This window comes from Pelophylax lessonae (assembly GCF_965119305.1).
Source record: "Pelophylax lessonae genome assembly, chromosome: 11".
Classification (NCBI taxonomy): domain Eukaryota; kingdom Metazoa; phylum Chordata; class Amphibia; order Anura; family Ranidae; genus Pelophylax; species Pelophylax lessonae.
Genome location: NC_138778.1, coordinates 40911846 through 40931881, shown reverse-complemented (window position 1 = coordinate 40931881; position 20036 = coordinate 40911846). Strand labels below are relative to the sequence as shown.

General features: G+C 42.4%; 1 protein-coding gene across 3 annotated transcripts in view; it reads left to right on the top strand.

Moving 5' to 3' along the window:
• The window catches only part of SLC32A1 (solute carrier family 32 member 1), a 43719-nt gene extending 23968 nt beyond the window's left edge, over nucleotides 1-19751 (top strand). For all 3 annotated transcript variants that reach the window (XM_082271836.1, XM_082271837.1, XM_082271835.1), the window contains one exon: nucleotides 18273-19751. In XM_082271836.1, the coding sequence (XP_082127962.1) occupies nucleotides 18273-19460 (1188 nt within the window). In that variant the 3' untranslated portion in view covers nucleotides 19461-19751. The remainder of the gene's footprint in view (nucleotides 1-18272) is intronic.
• Nucleotides 19752-20036: the final 285 nt, after the last annotated feature.

Below are 20036 nucleotides of genomic sequence, written 5' to 3'. Positions count from 1 at the left end.
GTTACTCTTTAAGTTGACTCCAGCCCTCCTCTGGTCCACCTGCAGGCCCTGCACTTTCTGCTTCCCAGCTCCACCACCAGCTTCTTCCTGGCAGCAGCCCAAGATTAGGGGGTTGTGCTAAGATGTAAGGGAGGATGGGGGACTCTTGATATCTGATGTAAGGGGGATGGGATACTCTGGAATTCTAGTCTAACAGATACAACCGGCCCTTTTTAAGGCAACCATAATGCTGATGCGGCCTGCGAGGAAATTGAGTTTCCTATATCTTTATCCCTGGCGAGGGAGGTTTATGCAGAAACTCTTAAAGGTGCAGGAGATCTATTACATGCACAGTGAAACTAAAATTGTACATACTTTCCTAGCTGCATCTGTCCCCCACCAGCTCTAAGACTGAGAACCGAGCGACCAAAGACCTTTGATCGCTCGGTTCTCATAGCTCCCCAAGCAGAGAGCTGGTGACTGTCAGTCACCGGCTCTCTGCTCTGCCCCTCCAAAGCTCACTGGAGCTCTGGGCTGTGGAGGGGGTGGGAGTGGCTTGCTGAGAGGCTGAGGCGGGTGCAGGTCCAGGCATGTGGGCGGAGCCCGACTCCATTGTCACGATCTTGCCCCAGCCTGGACCGGCTCTGTGACATCAACCAACAGCAGGCTTTGGGGCTTCAAACAAGCTTTGGCTGTACGTCTCCTTTAAGTGTTTAGCACCATTGATTATCATTAATTAATAGTGTGGTCTATTTTTGGTGTTTATTTTAGAACTTGTTTAGCTTTAAGATGTGCAGCTCTCCTTTTATATTTTCACATTCACCACTTTTTTAACTTTTGGGAGTTGCCTGGGTGTAAATGGTTGATTCAAAGAAGGAAATAAATTCAGCTTCCTATTTCCCCCAACCTTTTTATCTAACTCTGCTAAAAAGTCAATGTTTTTTTGTGATGGCAGGGAGGGAACTTTTTAAAAAAAAGTTTTTTTTTTTGAAGCTTACCAATTCTTATATGTGATAGCTGCATTCATTTTCTTTTTTAGGCTTTCTTTCTTCTATTTGTATCTGGTGATCCAGCCAGCACGTCTGTTGTTTTTCACAAGCCCATGCACTCCAGCAGAATGTATCAGTTTACATGGATAAAAAAAAATCATTTAACACTGACAGGGGTGATTAAAATGATCAGTTTTTATTTATTCATGCAAAACCTTTATCTCAAAAGGAAAAAAAAAAGGGTTTGCTGTAACGCAAGGGTGTCAAACTCAATTTCATCATGGGCCATATCAGCATTATGGTTGCCCTCAAAGTGCACCCCCCTTACCCTGTGCTGCTGCTGGGAAGAAGCTGGAGGCAGAGCTAGGAAGCAGAATGTGCAGGAACTGAAGGAGGACCAGAGGAGGGCTAGAGTCAGCTGCCGGAGTCTGCTTAATGCTGAGACCAGGGGAGGTGGAGGCGAGGGGGTGCTGTGGCTGCGCAGAGAGGCGCAGGATCTGGCGGAATAGTTCTGTCCTCCTTTCTGCTGCCAACTGCTGAGACAACATGGGGGCAGTGATGAGGGGGGTTCCGCAGCTGCAGGAGAGGTGTGAGAGCCAAATGAAATGGCCTTGCGGGCCGAATTCAGCCCTCGGGCCTTGTGTTTGACATGTGCTGTAACATATTATAAAGTGTGACCAGGAGTTTGGCTTCAATTTGTTAGTGTATATGAATCTGCTAAAACAATTAACACTCCCCCACCATCCATGACTGACAATGCTGCTGTCTGCTGCACCCCTGTGCTCAATCCTCCAGAGTTGTGTCTCATTAATATAGGAGGTGTGTTACCAGGGGAAAACAGAAAAAAAAGTCAAAGAAAAGAAAACTGATGCAGACACCACATGATTGGTAAGCTGCAATATATTACATTTTTGGTTGTGGGTTTAATGCCGCTTTAACATTTCATACTTCAATGTATGTCGGTCTTTGGTTGCTTTTTATGACTCACCTTAACTACTCACTTAGACATAATATGACCAGCTAACTGATTGTAATCTGTTACAAAGTGCACATACATTACTACAGCCTTTCTCAACATTTTAACATGGAGCAACACTTGAAATACAATTCCAGTCTCAGGGAATCCCTGCTAATAGATACTACTATGCCTTCAACCTGCGACGTGCCAGAACCACAGGGGCGACACGGGAGGTGCACGGTGGGCTGATGAGAGACAGCAATAATACAGTTCATCGGTTTACTCACGGTTAGCAGAAAGCCTCCCTGGGCTGGTCGCACAGTGAAGAGGAAGACAGCACGAAATCCTACGGGGCATGCTCTGTGATAGGGAAACACCAGCCAAGATGGTGGTTGACGTGCCCGTGATGACAGGGGTGTTTAGAGTGCTTGTGGCGGCTGGGTCCCTTGATGGTATTTGTCGTGATGCCAGTATCGTTAATGGTGGTACAACCAGTTGTAGTAGCAATATTGAAGAATGAGGTAGACAGTGGTAGGATACAACTCACAACTTTTACTGTTACTGGTTTTGGTTGCAGTATAAACATCCAGATAGAATACAGTCTCTGGGTAAATAGAGGAATTCTGCTGATCCACTGTTAATAGGCTTTGGTAATCCTGGACTCAGGCTGTGGTTCAGTATAATGTTTACTGGTAAGTGACTCGGTTTCTGGTCCCTTTTGAATCCAGTGACATTCGGTGAGGTTGCCGGTGGCTAAGAAATCCTTCACCTTTATTCTCAAAGGTCTTTGCTGCCGGTTGGTGGCTTTTACCCTTTGGTTTGAGCACTTTCAATTTGTTCCCTCTCTGGACTGACCTTCTTTCCACCTTCACATTGTGCTTACTCTGCACACAGTTCCTGAACTGAGCAACTGACCACAGATAGAGCCTGAGCTGGGATAGATATGAGTGGTGCTATCCCCATCTAGTGGTGGGAAGTATGAAACACACTTGACCAGCCTATGAACAGGGATGCAACAGGTGTAGCAATGCAAAATGACATGCAATACAGCAATGACAAAGAAGTAATACATTTGCAGTTCCCACATGTCCTGAGTGGGACGCTGCAAACTCATGGAACATTAGTGCGATTGTCAGTGGGAAGAAGTCTCCTCACACTCGTGGTCATTGGTAAGAATCCCCTCTTACAGATAGGCAAAAAAGATCATTGGTGTCATTTGTTACTCATCTGAGAGGCAGGCGTTGTTCATTGTTGAAGGAACCACTGGCAACCTCTGGAGGAACCCTAGTTCTCCACGGAACTATAGTTGAGAAATCCACCGTACTATCTATAAATCAGTGGCAATGGTATAAAGGTACATTGCCTTGAAAAAGTATTCATACCCCTTGAAATTTTCCACATTTTGTCATGAAACAACCAAAAAATGTAAATGTATTTTATTGGAATTTTATGTGATAGACCAACACAAAGTGGCACATAATTGTGAAGTGGAAGGAAAATAATAAATAGTTTTCAAAATTTTTTACAAATAAATATCTTAAAAGTGTGGTGTAAATTTGTATTCAGCCCCCCATTTTAAAATATACACAAGTCCAAGTAGGACACCCAACGTTAGAGCTGATTTAAATTTTCCAAAGCAGATATACTTTTGCAAACTGCTACTGACTAGTATTCCAATGTTTCTCTTCTCTCTCAGTTTTTCACCATCACTCAATCTAATGTCCTAGCAACGCTATGAGGGGCGTAGGACAGTCAAACAAGGATATGCAGGCGACTGACATTCTCCTTATCAACTGGTTGTTAGGACACCGACAGCTAGAAGTTTGTAACGGTGCACAATGAAATCCTGTGACTTTCTGTAACTAAAAAGGCAGCCTTCACCCACACGCCAGCTTGTGTACAATTTTTGGGCAATTTTTAGGCAATTTGCCAAGGCACCCCTGAAGAAGCCTCAATGCACCCCAGGCTGATCTCAACCATTCCATTGTAGCTCTGGCTGTATGTTTAGGGTCATCGTCCTGCAGGAAGATCTAAGATTGCCCTGTATTTGGCCCCATCCATCTTCCAAACACTTCTGACCAGCTTCCCTGTCCCTGCTGAAGAAAAGCATCCCTACAACATGATGCAGCCACCACCATGTTTCACAGTGGGGATGGTGTGTTCAGGGTTATGTACAGTGTTAGTTTTCCGCCACACATACCGTAGCATTTTGCTTTTGGCCCAAAAAGTTACATTTTGGTCTCATCTGACCAGAGCCCCTTCTTCCACATGTTTGCTGTGTCCCCCACATGGCTTCTCACAAATTGCAAACGGGACTTTCCTGTGGCTTTCTTTCAACAATGGCTTTCTTCTTGCCACTCTTCTATAAAGGCCAGATTTGTGGAGTGCATGACTAATAGTTGTCCTGTGGACAGATTCTCCCACCTGAGCTGTGGATCTCTGCAGCCCCTCCAGAGTTATCATGGGCCTCTTGGCTGCTTCTCTGATTAATGCTCTCCTTGCCCGGCCTGTCTGTTTAGGTGGACGGTCATGACTTGGTAGGTGTGCAGTTGTGCCATACTCTTTCCATTTTCGTATGATGGATTTAACAGTGCTCTGTGAGATGTTCAAAGCTTGGGATATTATTTTATAACCTAACCCTGCTTTAAACTTCTCCACAACTTTATCCCTGACCTACCTGGTGTGTTCCTTGGCCTTCATGATGCTGTTTGTTCACTAAGGTTCTCTAACAAACCTCTGAGAGCTTCACAGAACATCTGTATGTATACTGAGATTAAATTACACACAGTCTAGGTGACTTCTGAAGGCAATTGGTTCCACTAGATTTTAGTTAGGGGTATCAGAGTAAAGGGGGCTGAATACAAATGCACACCACACTTTTCAGATATTTATTTGCAAAACATTTTGAAAACCATTGATTATTTTCCTTTTTACTTCATAATTATGTGCCACTTTGTGTTGGACTATCACATAAAATCTCTTATAAAATACATGTATGTTTTTGGTTGTAACATGACAAAATGTGGAAAATTTCAAGGGGTATACATACTTTTTCAAGGCACTGCACATGGCTCCTAAAGCACCTGACAATTTCATTTATTTCTCAAGTGCTCTATTGCTGAGATTTCTGTGCTTGAGTTCTCAGGTCTGATTGGCCATTATAAGGAATTTCTCCTCTTCCTGTTGATTTTTTTTTTAAAATATATTTTATAATATGGAGAAAAGAACAGAGGGATCAGGAGCAGACAAAGGTGGTTGGGAACATCCAACATTTTCAGATGGACAGTAAATATAGCAACAGTTTTCGATGTTGAAGTATTCAAGTCATATAAGAAACTAAGGGCTCTTTCACACGGTCCGCCTCCGTAGGCGGATCCGTGCTGCTCAGTGGGGATCGATCCGCCAATCCCCGCTGAGCCGGCGGATGACAGCTCCGTCTCCGCTTGCAGTGCGGAGAGGGAGGTGTCAGAGCCCCCGGTGTTCTCTATGGGGGATCGGATGAGAGCGGACCGCCTGTCCGCTCTCACCTGATCCGATCCGATCCCCAGGACGGATGGAAAATAGGGTTTCCATCCGTCCGGATTTCACGGACAGGATCGGATCCGGATGGCAGCGGGTGTCAGCGGACATATCACTGCTGACATCCGCTGCTCCATAGGGCTGAATGGGCATCCGATCAGATCCGCCTAAAAAACTGACAGGAGGATCTGATTGGAACGCCCGTGTGAAAGAGCCCTAAGGCCCCTTTCACACATTCCGTCCGTTTAGTTCATCAGTTCAGTCACGTCAAAATGTATCAGTTTTTCATCCGTTTTTCATCCATTTTTTTAAAACCCACTACCATTGCAAAAACGGATGAAAAATGGACCGTTTGTCCGTTCACATCCGTTTTTCGTCCGATCCGTTTTTTTGACGAATGAAAAATACAGCATTTATCCGTTCCAAAAAAACGGACATTGACGGAAGCGGATGAAAACGGATGTTAATGGATGATCATCCATTGTCATCCGTTTTTACATACAGATGCATTGATGTCCGTTTGTTATCCGTCAACGGATGGATAAAAACCAGACAAACGGACCGTATGTGTGAAAGGGGCCTAAAGGTTGAACAGTTCAGGCCTTTTAAAATCTGAAGGGCAGTAAGCTGGTCTTTGTTTCGAAAGTTTTGAGACCCCTGTTCTATAGGGATGTTTTTGGTCCAAACATGAAAGTCAGCTGTCATTGCTGGGCCAATGAGCCCAGCTCAGATGCTTTTGAAGGAAAACCTTAGGAAGTTCTCCTTTAAATACTACAAATGCATCCCTGTATGGTTTGAGGGCCCTGATCTCCCGGCTAATCTCAGACATTGCTGCATTCACTTGTGCTAACTTGCTCACTTGTATAGAGAGCAGAGTATGCAGAGGGGTGACCTCATCACTGTGTCGCTTTTTTAATATTGTCCAATCAGCAAGCTGGGGTTAAGTTTTTGGCTAAGCTGTGCTGCTGAGCAGTAGGGTTTGAGGACCTGACTGCCCTGTTGTAGAGTTGCATTTTGAGCAGCAATGCACATCACTGTGTACTACTAGACAGGCTATGGTGTGTATATGTATTGAGAAAATATGGCTGCTTCTACAGACATAGACATAGCAAATACTAAAATGTAGAAAAATTGTTTGCAAAATGTTAATGTGTTAATGAACATGTGCCAATAATACAGAGAAACAATGAGGATGTTTAGGATAAATGTTTCTATAGTTCTTCTTTATGTTTATATATTTTAGGTTTTATGCACATGGCCACAAATGGCTGTATAGTGTACAATATGGGCATACAAATAAATGGCTGTATAGTGTATAATATGGGCATACAGATAAATGGCTGTATAGTGTACAATATGGGCATACAAATAAATGGCTGTATAGTGTACAATATGGGCATACAAATAAATGGCTGTATAGTGTACAATATGGGCATACAAATAAATGGCTGTATAGTGTACAATATGGGCATACAAATAAATGGCTGTATAGTGTACAATATGGGCATACAAATAAAGGGCTGTATAGTGTACAATATGGGCTTACAAATAAATGGCTGTATAGTGTACAATATGGGCATACAAATAAATGGCTGTATAGTGTACAATATGGGCATACAAATAAATTACTGTAGGCATCTATATGCACACCCGAGCAACTACATGCATACAGGACCATATCTGCCTCCCCGAACACTAACTGTCTGCATTTGGGGAGGCGCATATGGCGCCTTGCATTGATTTGTGCAGACTGACTGGCAGTGGCTGTATGTTGCACCTGCGGGGCCGTCTTTAATATTGATTGGACCCTGGGCAAACATTTTTTGGGCCCTCCGAAATCCCCTTATTAACTATTTGTGGCCAGTGTGGGCTCAAGGGGGAGCTGCTTTGGGCCCCAAAACAATGACTGTGCTCGGGGCGGCTGGCCCTTTTGCCCTGTCGTAAATATGGCCCTGTGCACCTGTCACAGCTGGCAAAGCAATGACAGTAAAAACATGGATTGCGAGCATAATCCATTCCGAAAACATACTTATAATCCAAAGCACTCTTCTATCAAAGCAAATCTCCCCATAATAAATAATGGAAACTCAGATGATTCGTTCCACAACCATTTATTCATAAGTCCTTCAGTTTAAAGTCCATATAAAAAAATTCTAGCAATATGATAGGTTGAGTAACCATAACATGTCCATCCACAAATGGCGCCTCCACAAGGGGATTAGAAGCAAAATCCAACAGGAACTACAGAGTATGAAAGAGAAGAGAGGTGTCTCTAAGTGTAGCAATATGGTTACATTTAATAAAGCTTTAACGTTTAGCAGCTCACATGGTTGATGATTAAAAGAGGAACATCTAAGTATGCAGGCATCCGGGGTCAAGCTGTCCACATAGACCAGTGGTTCTCAACTCCTGTCCTCAGGACCCACTAACAGTCCAGGTTTGCAAGATAACTGAAATACATCACAGGGGATATCATTTGCTGCTCAGTGATTGCAGTATTCTAGTCTGCACCTCCCCAAGGTAATACCTAAAATCTGTCCTGTTAGTGGGTCCTGAGGACCGGAGTTGAGAACCGCTGACATAGACTGTCCTCCTCACCGCTGCTCTCACTGCTGTCAGTCTGCAGTTGTGACCGGGAAGATTACCCTGCAGTAGAGCAATCTGAAAGTGTGGCTTCAATCGCCCACGGAGCGCAGTGTGGAAGGGATGACGTTGATGGCGGTGCGGAGGATGGTCTATGTCAGTGATGGCTAACCTTGGCACACCAGATGTTTTGGAACTACATTTCTCATGATGCTCAACTAGACTGCAGAATGCATGAGCATCATGGGAAATGTAGTTCCAAAACATCTGGGGTGCCAAGGTTCGCCATCACTGGTCTATGTGGACAGCTTTACCCCGGAAGCATGCATACTTAGATGTGCCTGTTTTAATCATCAACAATGTGAGTTGCTAAATGTTGTACCTTGATTAACCTCCCTGGCGGTATGATTATGTCAGGAATTCTGTACCAAAAGCGGTACCATTTTTTTCATGGAAATTTGGCGTTATGTATTATAGGCCTACAATTCTTAGTAATTACTGACTTAAACCTGACCAAAACAAGACTCTAGTAGACATCCCAGATGTGATAAATTTGAAACACAAACGCATGAATTATAATCTAATCAATAATATAATTTTATTATATAATATATAATATAATATATATATATATATATGTTATATTATATAATAAAATTATATTATCGATTAGATTATAATTCATGCGTTATATTATATACATATATATATGTGTGTATATATATATATGTGTATATAGTTATACATATATATATATATATATATATATACGTGTATATATATATATATGTGTGTGTGTGTGTGTATATATATATATACATACGTGTATATACGTGTATATATGTGTGTATATATATATATATATATATATACATATATATACATACATATATATAATATAATATAATATATCATATAACATATATATAATATAAATGTTATGTGTGTGTTTGTGTTTTGTGCAACGTTCAATGTTTGAATTTCCCTCCCTAGTTCCGCTCCCATGCAGCATTGCTGCTGCAGGGAACGGAACTAGGAAGTCATCACACCGACGGAGGACGGACGAGCGGCGGGGATCTCAGACGGCTGGCAATCTCAGCAATGGGAGATCATCGCTGGATCGCCAGGAGAAGGTAAGAGACACCGCTGCTCGCTCTGCACATCCACCACGAGCGTGACTCGGGGATACCGATAACAGCATGGAAAATCCACCCCGAGTCATGCTCGGGGATACCGCTAGGCAGGTTAAATGTAACCATATTGTTACACTTGGAGGCGCCGCTCTTCTCTTTTATACTCAGGTCTGACATGACACTACTTGTATATCCAGACATCGCTTGTTTATCAAGTCAACATTTATAAAAAAAATGTTGCTTGTCTTGTAAAATGCTCTCAAACCAAGTTACTCCCAATCCAAGGTTTTACTGTACAGCTGTGATTTACAATATACATCCCTTTACGGAGCTTTGCATGAAGCTTTAGGTTCCATGCACTTGGGGCTTACACAGACATTTTTAATGGCTGCCATCATTTCCCGACACTCTCCCGCACCCAGGGAGGGACACATGCCACATACAGCCTGCCATACTTGTGAATTGCTGTAGGCACCCATGGTCTTATAATCACACATTCTTATCCAGCGTATTTTTCAAACATGAAAGTTTAATGTTATGAAAATACTGCATGTCAGGCACACATGCTTCTTTGCATCGCCGTATACAGGAGCAAGGCTGCATACATCCCTTCACTTGCATGGCAGACTGTATGCAGCAGGTGTGGCTCCCTGGGAGTGGGAAAGCACCAGGAAATTATGCCAGGCGTTTAGAATGTCTTTGTAAGCCCTGTGTGTGTGAACCCTTAAAGTGATGGCTTATGCATTTTTTTTACTACTTATATCAAATAATTTACAAACAAACAGTTTTAACAGGATACACCAATGACACTGGTGTTACAGAATAATTTGGGTTCAACAGAGAAAAAGTGCAACAGACTTTATTTACTTTCAAGCTATCTCTCTCTAATATTAATTCTGTGTGATTCCATCTGAACAGTCAGACAGGGAAGCAGAAAGAGGGGGTGGAGCAAACCAATCAGTGGCCTGTGCAAATGTCACCTTGAGCTACTGTACATCGTAAACACAGGCCCTTTCATTGACACTTATAAGGAAGACCTGGAAAAATGTGAATTGGAGTCTAGAGCTGGCTGGAAATGTAACCATAAACCATCCTTATGCAATATTTTTTATGTTTTAAACCACAACATATGTATAAATAAAATAATATTGTGTAATATGATAATATAACTTCTGGTGGTATATAGGTACAATGTAGCTACTGTAGCCAAATCAGCATCCAAGCATCAGCCAGATTCTATTGATAAAAAAAATAATTTTTATACACATAAATTCAATTAAAATACATAAAGAATTATATCAAATTATGATACACCCTTTCCAATAAAGATATCATGAAAGTTTACTTTTTAGTCCTGTGGCCTCTTTCTCCATTATCTGAATTATAAGAATGGTCACTATGTACATGTAGGGTAGATCCTGCATTTAAAGTTACACCCGGCCCCATTGAGTGTAAGAGCCGGTTCACACTGCCGCGACCACTAAAGTCACCTCATAAGGGGCGACTTCTAGCGCGACTTTTAGCGCGACTTCGGCACGACTTTGCGCGACTTCGGCGCGACTTGACACGAGACGACTTTTTTTAGGACTTTGTATTTGGCCAATCAGAATATGATGTGTTGTGACCTAATTTCCCTTTCCTTTTTTTTTTTTTTTGCTGGCATTTATCGGGCATTTTTTGGGCGTCTTTGGAGGCAGGCATGTCTTTAGTGTTTGGGGGGGTCTGAAAAGTGTACCTGTGAAGTTTCATCTCTGTAGCATGTCCAGAACTAGAAAAAAAATTATAATTTTTCTTATAAACTTTATTAGAACATGAATACGGCTTCTCTCCACCCGGCCGTTTTTCTTGCAGGCATTTTGGAGGCAGGCATTACTTTTTTTGGATTTAGTGTCTGGGGGGGTCCAAAAAGTGTCCCTGTGAAGTTTCAGCTCTGTAGCATGTCCAGAACCCCCCCCAAAAAAAGCATTTTTCTTATACAGTAAAACCTTGGTTTGAGAGTAACTTGGTTTGAGAGCGCTTTGCAAGACAAGCAAATTTTTAAAATCAATTTTGACTTGATATACAAGCGATGTCTTGATATACAAGTAGCGTCATGTATAAAAAAAGAAGAGAGGAGCCTCTAAAGTGTAGCAATATGGTTACATTTAAAAAAGGTTCAATATTTAGCAACTCACATGGTTGATGATTAAAACAGGCACATCTAAGTATGCAGGCATCCGGGGTAAAGCTGTCCACATAGACCATCCTGTGCACAGCCATCTTCATCATCCCTTCCCCGCTGCACTCCACGAGTGAATCAAAGCCTCACTTTCAGATCACTCTACTGCAGGCTATTCTTCCCGGTCAGGATTGCAGACTGACAGTGGTGAGAGGTTTAGAAGATGGTCTATGTGGACAGCTTTACCCCAGATGCCTGCACACTTAGATGTGCCTATTTTAATCATCAACCATGTGAGTTGCTAAATGTTGAACCTTCATTAAATGTAACCATATTGCTACACTTAGAGGCTCCTCTCATCTCTCTTATATTCTGTAGCTCTGCTAGATTTTGCTTCTAATCCCCTTGGGAAGGCTGCATATTGTGGATAGACATTTTATGGTTACACAACCTATCACATTGCTATAATCTTTGTATATAGACTATAAACTGAAGGACTTGTGGAACTTATCATCTGAGTTTCCATTATTTCTTATGGGGAAATTCGCTTTGATATAAGAGTGCTTTGGATTACAAGCATGTTTCCAGAACGAATTATGCTCGCAATCCAAGGTTTTACTGTAATTATTAATACAGCAGTGTGGCGGCTTCTCTACACCTTGCATTTTTTATTGCTGGCATTTATCGGGCATTTTTTTGGCATCTCTGGAGGCAGGCATGTCTTTTTTGGATTTAGTGTCTGGGGTGTCAAAAAAGTGTCCCTGTGAAGTTTCATCTCTATAGCATGTCCAGAACAAGAAAAAAATGCATTTTTCTTATAATTATTAATACAGCAGTGTGGGTTCAGTGGGTTCAGTGTGGGTTCTGGACATGCTACAGAGCTAAAACTTCACAGGGACACTTTTTGGACCCCCCAGACACTAAATCCAAAAAAATTCATGCCTGCCTCCAAAAATGCCCGATAAATGCCTACAAGAAAAACTGCCGGGTGGAGAGAAGCCGTATTCATGTTCTAATAAAAATTATAAGAAAAATGATAATTTTTTTGGGGTTCTGGACATGCTACAGGGCTGAAACTTCACAGGTACACTTTTTAGACCCCCCAGACACTAAATCCAAAAAAAGTCATGCCTGCCTCCACAAATGCCCGATAAATGCCTGCAAGAAAAAGGGCAAGGTGGAGAGAAGACATATTCATGTTTTAACCACTTTACCACCGGAGGATTTTGCTGTCTTCCGTCCAGGCCACTTTTTGCGATTCGTCGCTGTGCGACTTCAACTGACAATTGCGCGGTCGTGCGACGCCGTACCCAAACGAAATTTACGTCCTTTTTTTCCCACAAACAGAGCTTTCTTTTGGTGGTATTTGATCACCTGTGCGATTTTTACTTTTTGCGCTATAAACAAAAAAAAGCATTTATTTTGAAAAAATAACAATATTTTTAACATTTTTTTATATGAAATTCCCCCCAAAAAAGATGTAAAAACCAATTTTTTTAAAAATTTGTTTTATGCTACATATGTTTGGTAAAAAAAATCACAATAAGCATATTTTGATTGGTTTGCGCAAAAGTTATTGCGTTTACTAACAAAGGGAAAGATTTCTGTCATTTTTGGTGTTTTTTTTTTAACGCGTAATGGCGGCGATCTGCGATTTTTTTTGCGGGACTGCGAGATTGCGGCGGACAGATCGGACCCTTGACTGACATTTTTGACACTTTTGGGGGTACCAGTGACATTACTGCAGTAATCAGTGCTATAAATATGCACTGTTACTGTAAAAATGACACTGGCAGGGAAGGGGTTAATTTTATTGGAGAGGGAGGGGTTAATGTATGCCTGGTGCTTACTGACGTGTAGGGGGGGAGGTGACTGTGTGAGTCATGGACAGATCGGATGTCCAGCTATGCTGAACAGTCCGATCTGTCACTCCCTGTCACTATGGAGATCCGCCCGCTGTGTTTACACACAGCGGGCGGATCTCCAGACTCGATCCCCGACGATCGGGTAAGAGCAGCGGCGATCGCCGCTGCTCCTCCCCTGGCCCGACTCCCGCTGTGAATGAAAACAGCGGGAGCGAGCCTCCGGCGGCGCGCAAGCGCCGCCCAGAAGGGGGAGTGTCCAACAACGTTAATACTACGTGGCTGGACGATAACGAACCACTCTGCCGCAGTAGTATTACTGTGAGCGGTTGTAGAGTGGTTAATAAAAATTATAAGAAAAATGCTCTTTTTTTCTTGTTCAATACCATTTTTATGGAAAGTCGGATCACAAGTCGCATCACAAGTCGCTTCAATTAAGATAAGGAGGCGACTCCCATTGAAGTATATGGGACAAGTCGGATCACAGGTCGCCTCAAAGTAGTACAGGACCCTTTTCTGAAGTCGGAGCGACTTCAGTAGTGCCAATTAAGACGGCACTGATTGATTAACATTGCTTTTGTTATGTCAAGTGACCTGGGGCGACCTGTGGCGACACAAGTCGCCTCATAAGTCGCCCTAGTGTGAATGGGCTCTTAAGCAAATCCTGTTTTTTTTATGCCTCACTGCAATGATACATTTTTTTTTTTTTTAACATGCAATGATACATTTGGAGTAACAAACAGGAGTCAATAGCTTACCCAATCCCATTTGAGGGGGACAGTTCCTGTGCTGTATCCAAGATATGCTAATTTGTTGACAAAGTCTGTTCCCAAGCGGAGCCCGTTAGGCAATGTATCCGTGCTCTAATGGCAGTCTCAGTGATGTGATGAGGTTAGTTTCATGTGTGTATCAATGAAATCAAATAGGGGGCCAAGCAGGATAAAAAATTCAGCCATAGTGAATGCAACGAGCAAGCACTGCCAGAGGGTAAATATCACAGCAGACCCCTTGAGAAAGCCAGGATTACAGGCAAAACGTTAGGGATATCAATGCTGTCCATATATGATTACCATTTCCCTTTTAAACAGTGGGGATATTATGGGCTGTATTAAAAAAATATATGTGCAAATGGAATAAAATGTAATATTCTCAGACTGTATTCTCTCGATTGAGTGCATGAATGGGGAAAATACCACATTATGGCCACTAGATGGTGTGGAGTTTTGTAGGACATAAGTATGCTTCTCAATGCCACCTAGTGCCAATAATGCAGTATTTTTTTTTATTCACACTTATTTTTTATTCACATTTATTTTTTTATTCACAAACTTTTCTTCCTTTTGTAGAGTACAAATTTATCATCAGTTTTAAATGCATAAACAGCTATGTAAATAATTGATAATTACACCCCCATATTTTTGTTCATTTAAATGAATATTCCTTGTTTACCTGACTTAAAACATATTTTTCCATTTTATAGTTGACAATAATAAATAAAGATCTTATATTAATATATACACACAATTTACATTTCATTTTAGAACAAGAAAGAAGAAATGTGTTCCTCTGGAGTGTGAGAATATAATCGTTTTTTTTTTTTTTTAACATTTGGCTTGTCAACATGTAGCATTCAATCAAGTTATTTTGTATACCATTTTCACCTTCATGGCTTGAATTTCATTCTGTCTTATCAAGTAAAATGAAAAATGGAAATACGAACAAGAAAAGCTTAAAAAAAGTCGTTGTACAACAAAATATTTTTACCATTAAAATTTATCTGAAGTCAATTTTGTTTTCCTTTTCGATGGAGTGTGGAACCCTAGTCAGGGTATTAATGCTGTGTCCCTGCTTTGGATGCACCCTCACTATTTTTTCTGGTGACCATTGTCAATGGGACAGAAAGTAAAAGGAAATCCTAAATTCTGGCTTGTCACTTGAATAGAAATAGAGGGGAAGTTTTCAAAATCAGACACTAGTTTTAATGACAAGTATCTAAGGTAGCCTTTCTCAACCCTGAGGAACCCTAGTAATAACTTTCCAATCTCAAGAAACCCTTGTGAATAATTACTATACTATATCTACAACCCATAAAACATTGGTGTGATAGTCAGTGGGAAGAATGCTCCTTATTGCGAGGCAGAAATTGCTCATTGCTTAAAGAAGTACAACTCGTTTGGCTGTGCTTCTCTTATGGATGACAGAAGTACAGTTCGTTCTACACTCTTGTGACCCATTTTCGCTAACAGCTGATGTCACAGAGCCAGTCCAGGCTCGGACAAGATCGTGACCATGTGGTTGGGATCCTCCCACATGCCTGGACCGGCACCTGGCACAGCCTCTCAGCGAAGGGCACACCGACCTACTGCAATATCATAAAACATTTACTGGAAAATCATAAAAACCACGTCATACATTATACTCACAAGAGTATGCTAAATATAAGCATAAAACCAAAGGATTCCTTTGGCTAGCCAGAGACCGCAGGTCCAGGTTGCTTAACTGCGACAAGACAAGTTGGCTCTGACGAAGAAGGTTTTCCCTTGAAACGCGTTAGCCCCATCTATATGGATGCCTTCAAGTCCTCTTGTCGCAATTAAAGCGGCTGTATAAAAAAACAAACAAACAAACCCTGCAGGAGAAAGGCATAATGAGCTAGTATGCATCGCATACTAGCTCATTATGAAATACTTACCTTAAAACGAAGCCTTGACACGGTTGCCCGGACAGCGCTGAGGGAGCTGTCATGCTCCCTCAATGTCTCTTCCGGGTTCGGCGGCTCCGGCGCTGTGACTGGCCGGAGCAGCGATGACGATGCGCGGGAGTTTACTTTCCAGGAAGCAGCCGGCAAAGAGCTTTGAAGGTCCACTGGTGTCAGCGGCTGCATGCAGGGCGAATATCTCCTAAACCCTGCAGGTTTAGTATTCAATAGTTTTTATTAAGTTTTACAAAACAGAGAAAAGAAAGGGGTAACATACAGAAAAGCACCACACAGCAGTGCGTTCAAGCATACAAAACATTGTCTCATCGGTATCAAACGGTATAACACATAGGGTCCTGCAAATTTACTGTATAAAAGGAGGCATGCTCTGTGTCTAGAAACCAACTAAACCTTTAGCGGGCAGGCGCGCAGAGGCCCCGCCTCCCACCCCAGACACCCCAACTAGGAGATATTCATATTACCTACAGGTAAGCCTTATCATAGGCTTACCTGTATGTAAAAGTTTAATGGCGGAGTATACTACCGCTTTAAGCATCCTGGTCCTGCAGTCTTTGGATAGCCGAAGGAATCCTTTGGTTTTTTGCTTATATTCAGCATACTCTTGTGAGTATAATGTATGACGTGGTTTTTATGATTTTCCAATAAATGTTTTATGATATTGCACTAGGTCAGTGCTCCCTGCTCTTGTTTTCTTTGTTTTCAGTTCATGTGGATACCCATCGTCCTGAGAAGGCAGCAAGACTATAGATGCCAACAATATAGCCATCATTTTCCTATTTTTGACACAACATTAGAGCGCAGGAGACATTTACTTATATTTTTAGCCTATCAGCGAGCCTGACCTGCTCGCTTCCGCCCCTCCAGGCAGCGAGGGGGGGGGGAGCAAAGCAGAGAGCTGCTGACTGACAGTCGCCAGCTCTCTGCTCAGGGAGCTGCCTGTGAGAACCAAGCAATCAGCGGTGCTTGATCCCTTGGTTCTCAGTGTTAGAGCCAACAGGGAAAAGATGCAACATTCACCTAGGTAAGTATGATCAGTGTGTACAGTATATTGTGCTCATAATTAATTGGGGGGGGGGCACATGGGGGGGAACAGACTAATTTTGGAGGGGCCATGGCCCCCTCTGGCCCCACCCTAGTGACGCCACTGTTTAAAAAAAATGATTCCCATACTTCTCTTTTAAGAAAACCCTGGCAAACTCTGGAGGAACCCTAGTTGCGAAACCCTGATCTAAGGGCTTGTCACACTTCAGCGAAGTGCGCTGCAATGGACGGCATGTTGTTGTTAGCTGAACTAGGCAAGTAATTTAAAATAAATGGGCTGCAACCCACTTCAATGTACAAATAAAAATAGATCTATCTACATTTTTTGCATTGCATTGCAGTGTAGGCTCATTCAGCGTGACTGATACCGCAATGCACCAACACACAATTACTGTGCATTGCAGTATCTGGCGCGTTATGGCATTGGGCTGGTGGGAACAGGTCCCAGGGGGGATTTCCTATTCCTTTTGAATGATTTTCTCTCAATTCTTAGTGTGTCTGTGGGACAGGAAGTGATGGGAAATCTCAATGGGACACAGACAGAAACAAAAAAACTTAAAGCGAATTTCCGGGCAGAAAATCATGCCTTTACATTTTATGGCATACACTTCCTTATCCTTCCATGAGCAAGAATTGGATATTCCCGGCCTTTTCTTTTTTTTACTTACCTTTACAGAAGATAATATACTCACCTTGACATCCACTTACTCCTTCCTCGGCCGCGCGGCCCGCGCTGTCACTTCCTGTCCCGCAATGCATCCTGGGAGCTCTTACTCGTTGCTCCCAGGATGCAATGGGCAATGACGTAGGCGGCCGGCCGCTCCTCTCATCGCGTTATTTCCAAACAGGAAATTATGCAATGTTAGGCGGAGCTGCCGTCCCTATGGAAACCCAGTACTATGTTGATCGTATAGTACTGGGCATGCGCGAGATTTCACGCTGGATTCACCGGCCTCCTCCCACCAGAAGCAGGAAGCAGGGCAGACATTTCCCCACTAAGGACTCGTGTAACCCGGACAAAGATGGCGGCGCTCTGCGAAAATTATATAAAGTAAGATTTTAGGATTGCCTAACTGTTATTTAACGGTATAAACCAGGATTAGCTGATATATAAAGGTCGGTGGGTCACTGTTTGGGAGGTATTAAAAGAAAAAAAAATGATTCTGTGGCCGGAACTCCGCTTTAAATGCATTTTAACCCTTTCCTTCTTTATCCAAAACAAAAAAAAGTTTTGACTTTAGACATCTTTTAAGCTTATTACAGTCTCACACATAGAAATGTCTACATTGAGATGCAGGGAACCTCACTTCTTTTCTGCTTGTTTTTTGCAGGGGATGTTTGTGTTGGGATTACCCTACGCAATTCTACACGGTGGATATCTGGGACTGTTCCTCATCATTTTTGCTGCAGTGGTGTGTTGCTACACAGGAAAGATTCTCATCGCTTGCTTGTATGAAGAGAATGAAGACGGAGAGATTGTGAGGGTTAGGGACTCCTACGTGGACATTGCCAACGCCTGCTGTGCACCGAGGTTTCCAAAACTTGGAGGAAGGATTGTCAATGTGGCTCAGATTATTGAACTGGTCATGACGTGCATCCTGTATGTGGTGGTCAGCGGAAACTTGATGTATAACAGCTTTCCAACCCTACCAGTTTCTCAGAAGTCCTGGTCAATTATAGCCACTGCTGCGCTTCTACCGTGTGCATTCCTCAAAAACCTAAAGTCTGTCTCTAAGTTCAGCTTGCTCTGCACCTTAGCTCACTTCGTCATTAATATCCTAGTGATTGCCTACTGTCTGTCCAGAGCTAGAGACTGGGCTTGGGACAAAGTCAAATTTTACATTGATGTAAAGAAATTTCCTATCTCCATCGGTATCATTGTCTTCAGCTACACCTCCCAGATCTTCTTGCCTTCCCTGGAAGGGAACATGCAACACCCTAAAGAATTCCACTGCATGATGAACTGGACCCACATTGCCGCTTGTATCCTCAAGGGTCTTTTTGCTCTGGTGGCTTATCTAACCTGGGCAGATGAAACCAAGGAGGTCATAACAGACAACCTACCCTCTACTATCAGAGCAGTGGTTAACTTATTCCTGGTGGCCAAAGCTTTGCTGTCCTACCCGCTGCCCTTCTTTGCTGCGGTGGAGGTCTTGGAAAAGTCTCTATTTCAGGAGGGGAGTAGGGCCTTCTTTCCAAACTGCTACGGGGGTGATGGGAGACTTAAAGCTTGGGGACTCACTCTCAGATGTGCCCTAGTTGTTTTAACCTTGCTCATGGCCATCTATGTGCCCCACTTCGCCCTTTTGATGGGTCTCACCGGCAGCCTCACAGGAGCTGGTCTCTGCTTCCTCCTTCCAAGCCTCTTCCATCTCAAGCTTCTTTGGAGGCAGCTTCAGTGGCACCATGTCTTTTTCGATGTTTCCATCTTTGTCATTGGCTCCATCTGTAGCGTATCTGGTTTTGTGCATTCTTTAGAGGGTCTAATAGAAGCCTTTAAATATAATGTAGAGGATTAAGGCAGAGACAGAAAATTTGGGCATCAGCATCACTAATAATTATGCATCAGTTTCTACTGACATCCCCATTCTGGCTATTCGCATCAGTGGCTGCCTTTTGGTGGCATCGTCAGCACATTGCTGTTTAAATGTGTTGCTGGGAAATGCTGGCAGCTGATAGGCTGAAACATGCTTGTACCATTTTCTATTCCCCCCAGGAAAAAGCTCACACAAAAATAGACCTGTATATGTATCAAAGGGAAATATTTTATTTTTGTTATATTTATTTAGAGTCGATATAATTTGAACAAATAATGGATAAATTATGATGGATATAAAAAAGTATATATATATAGAGAGATAGTCATAACTGAATGCAATGGTGATTATTCTAAACTAAGAAAGGTTTGCATGTTTTGCTCATCGCCCATCCTTTAATTCAGATTATAAAGCAAACCATGATGTTCGACTGCAAGTAATGCCTCTAAAGCTGATTTTTACTATAGGGTCCATTGAGGTAGGGATGGGGATTAACGCAGAGCCTTTTAGTATAAGCTCTATGATAATGTTTGGAGTGTCTTGTTTTTCCAAGCACAA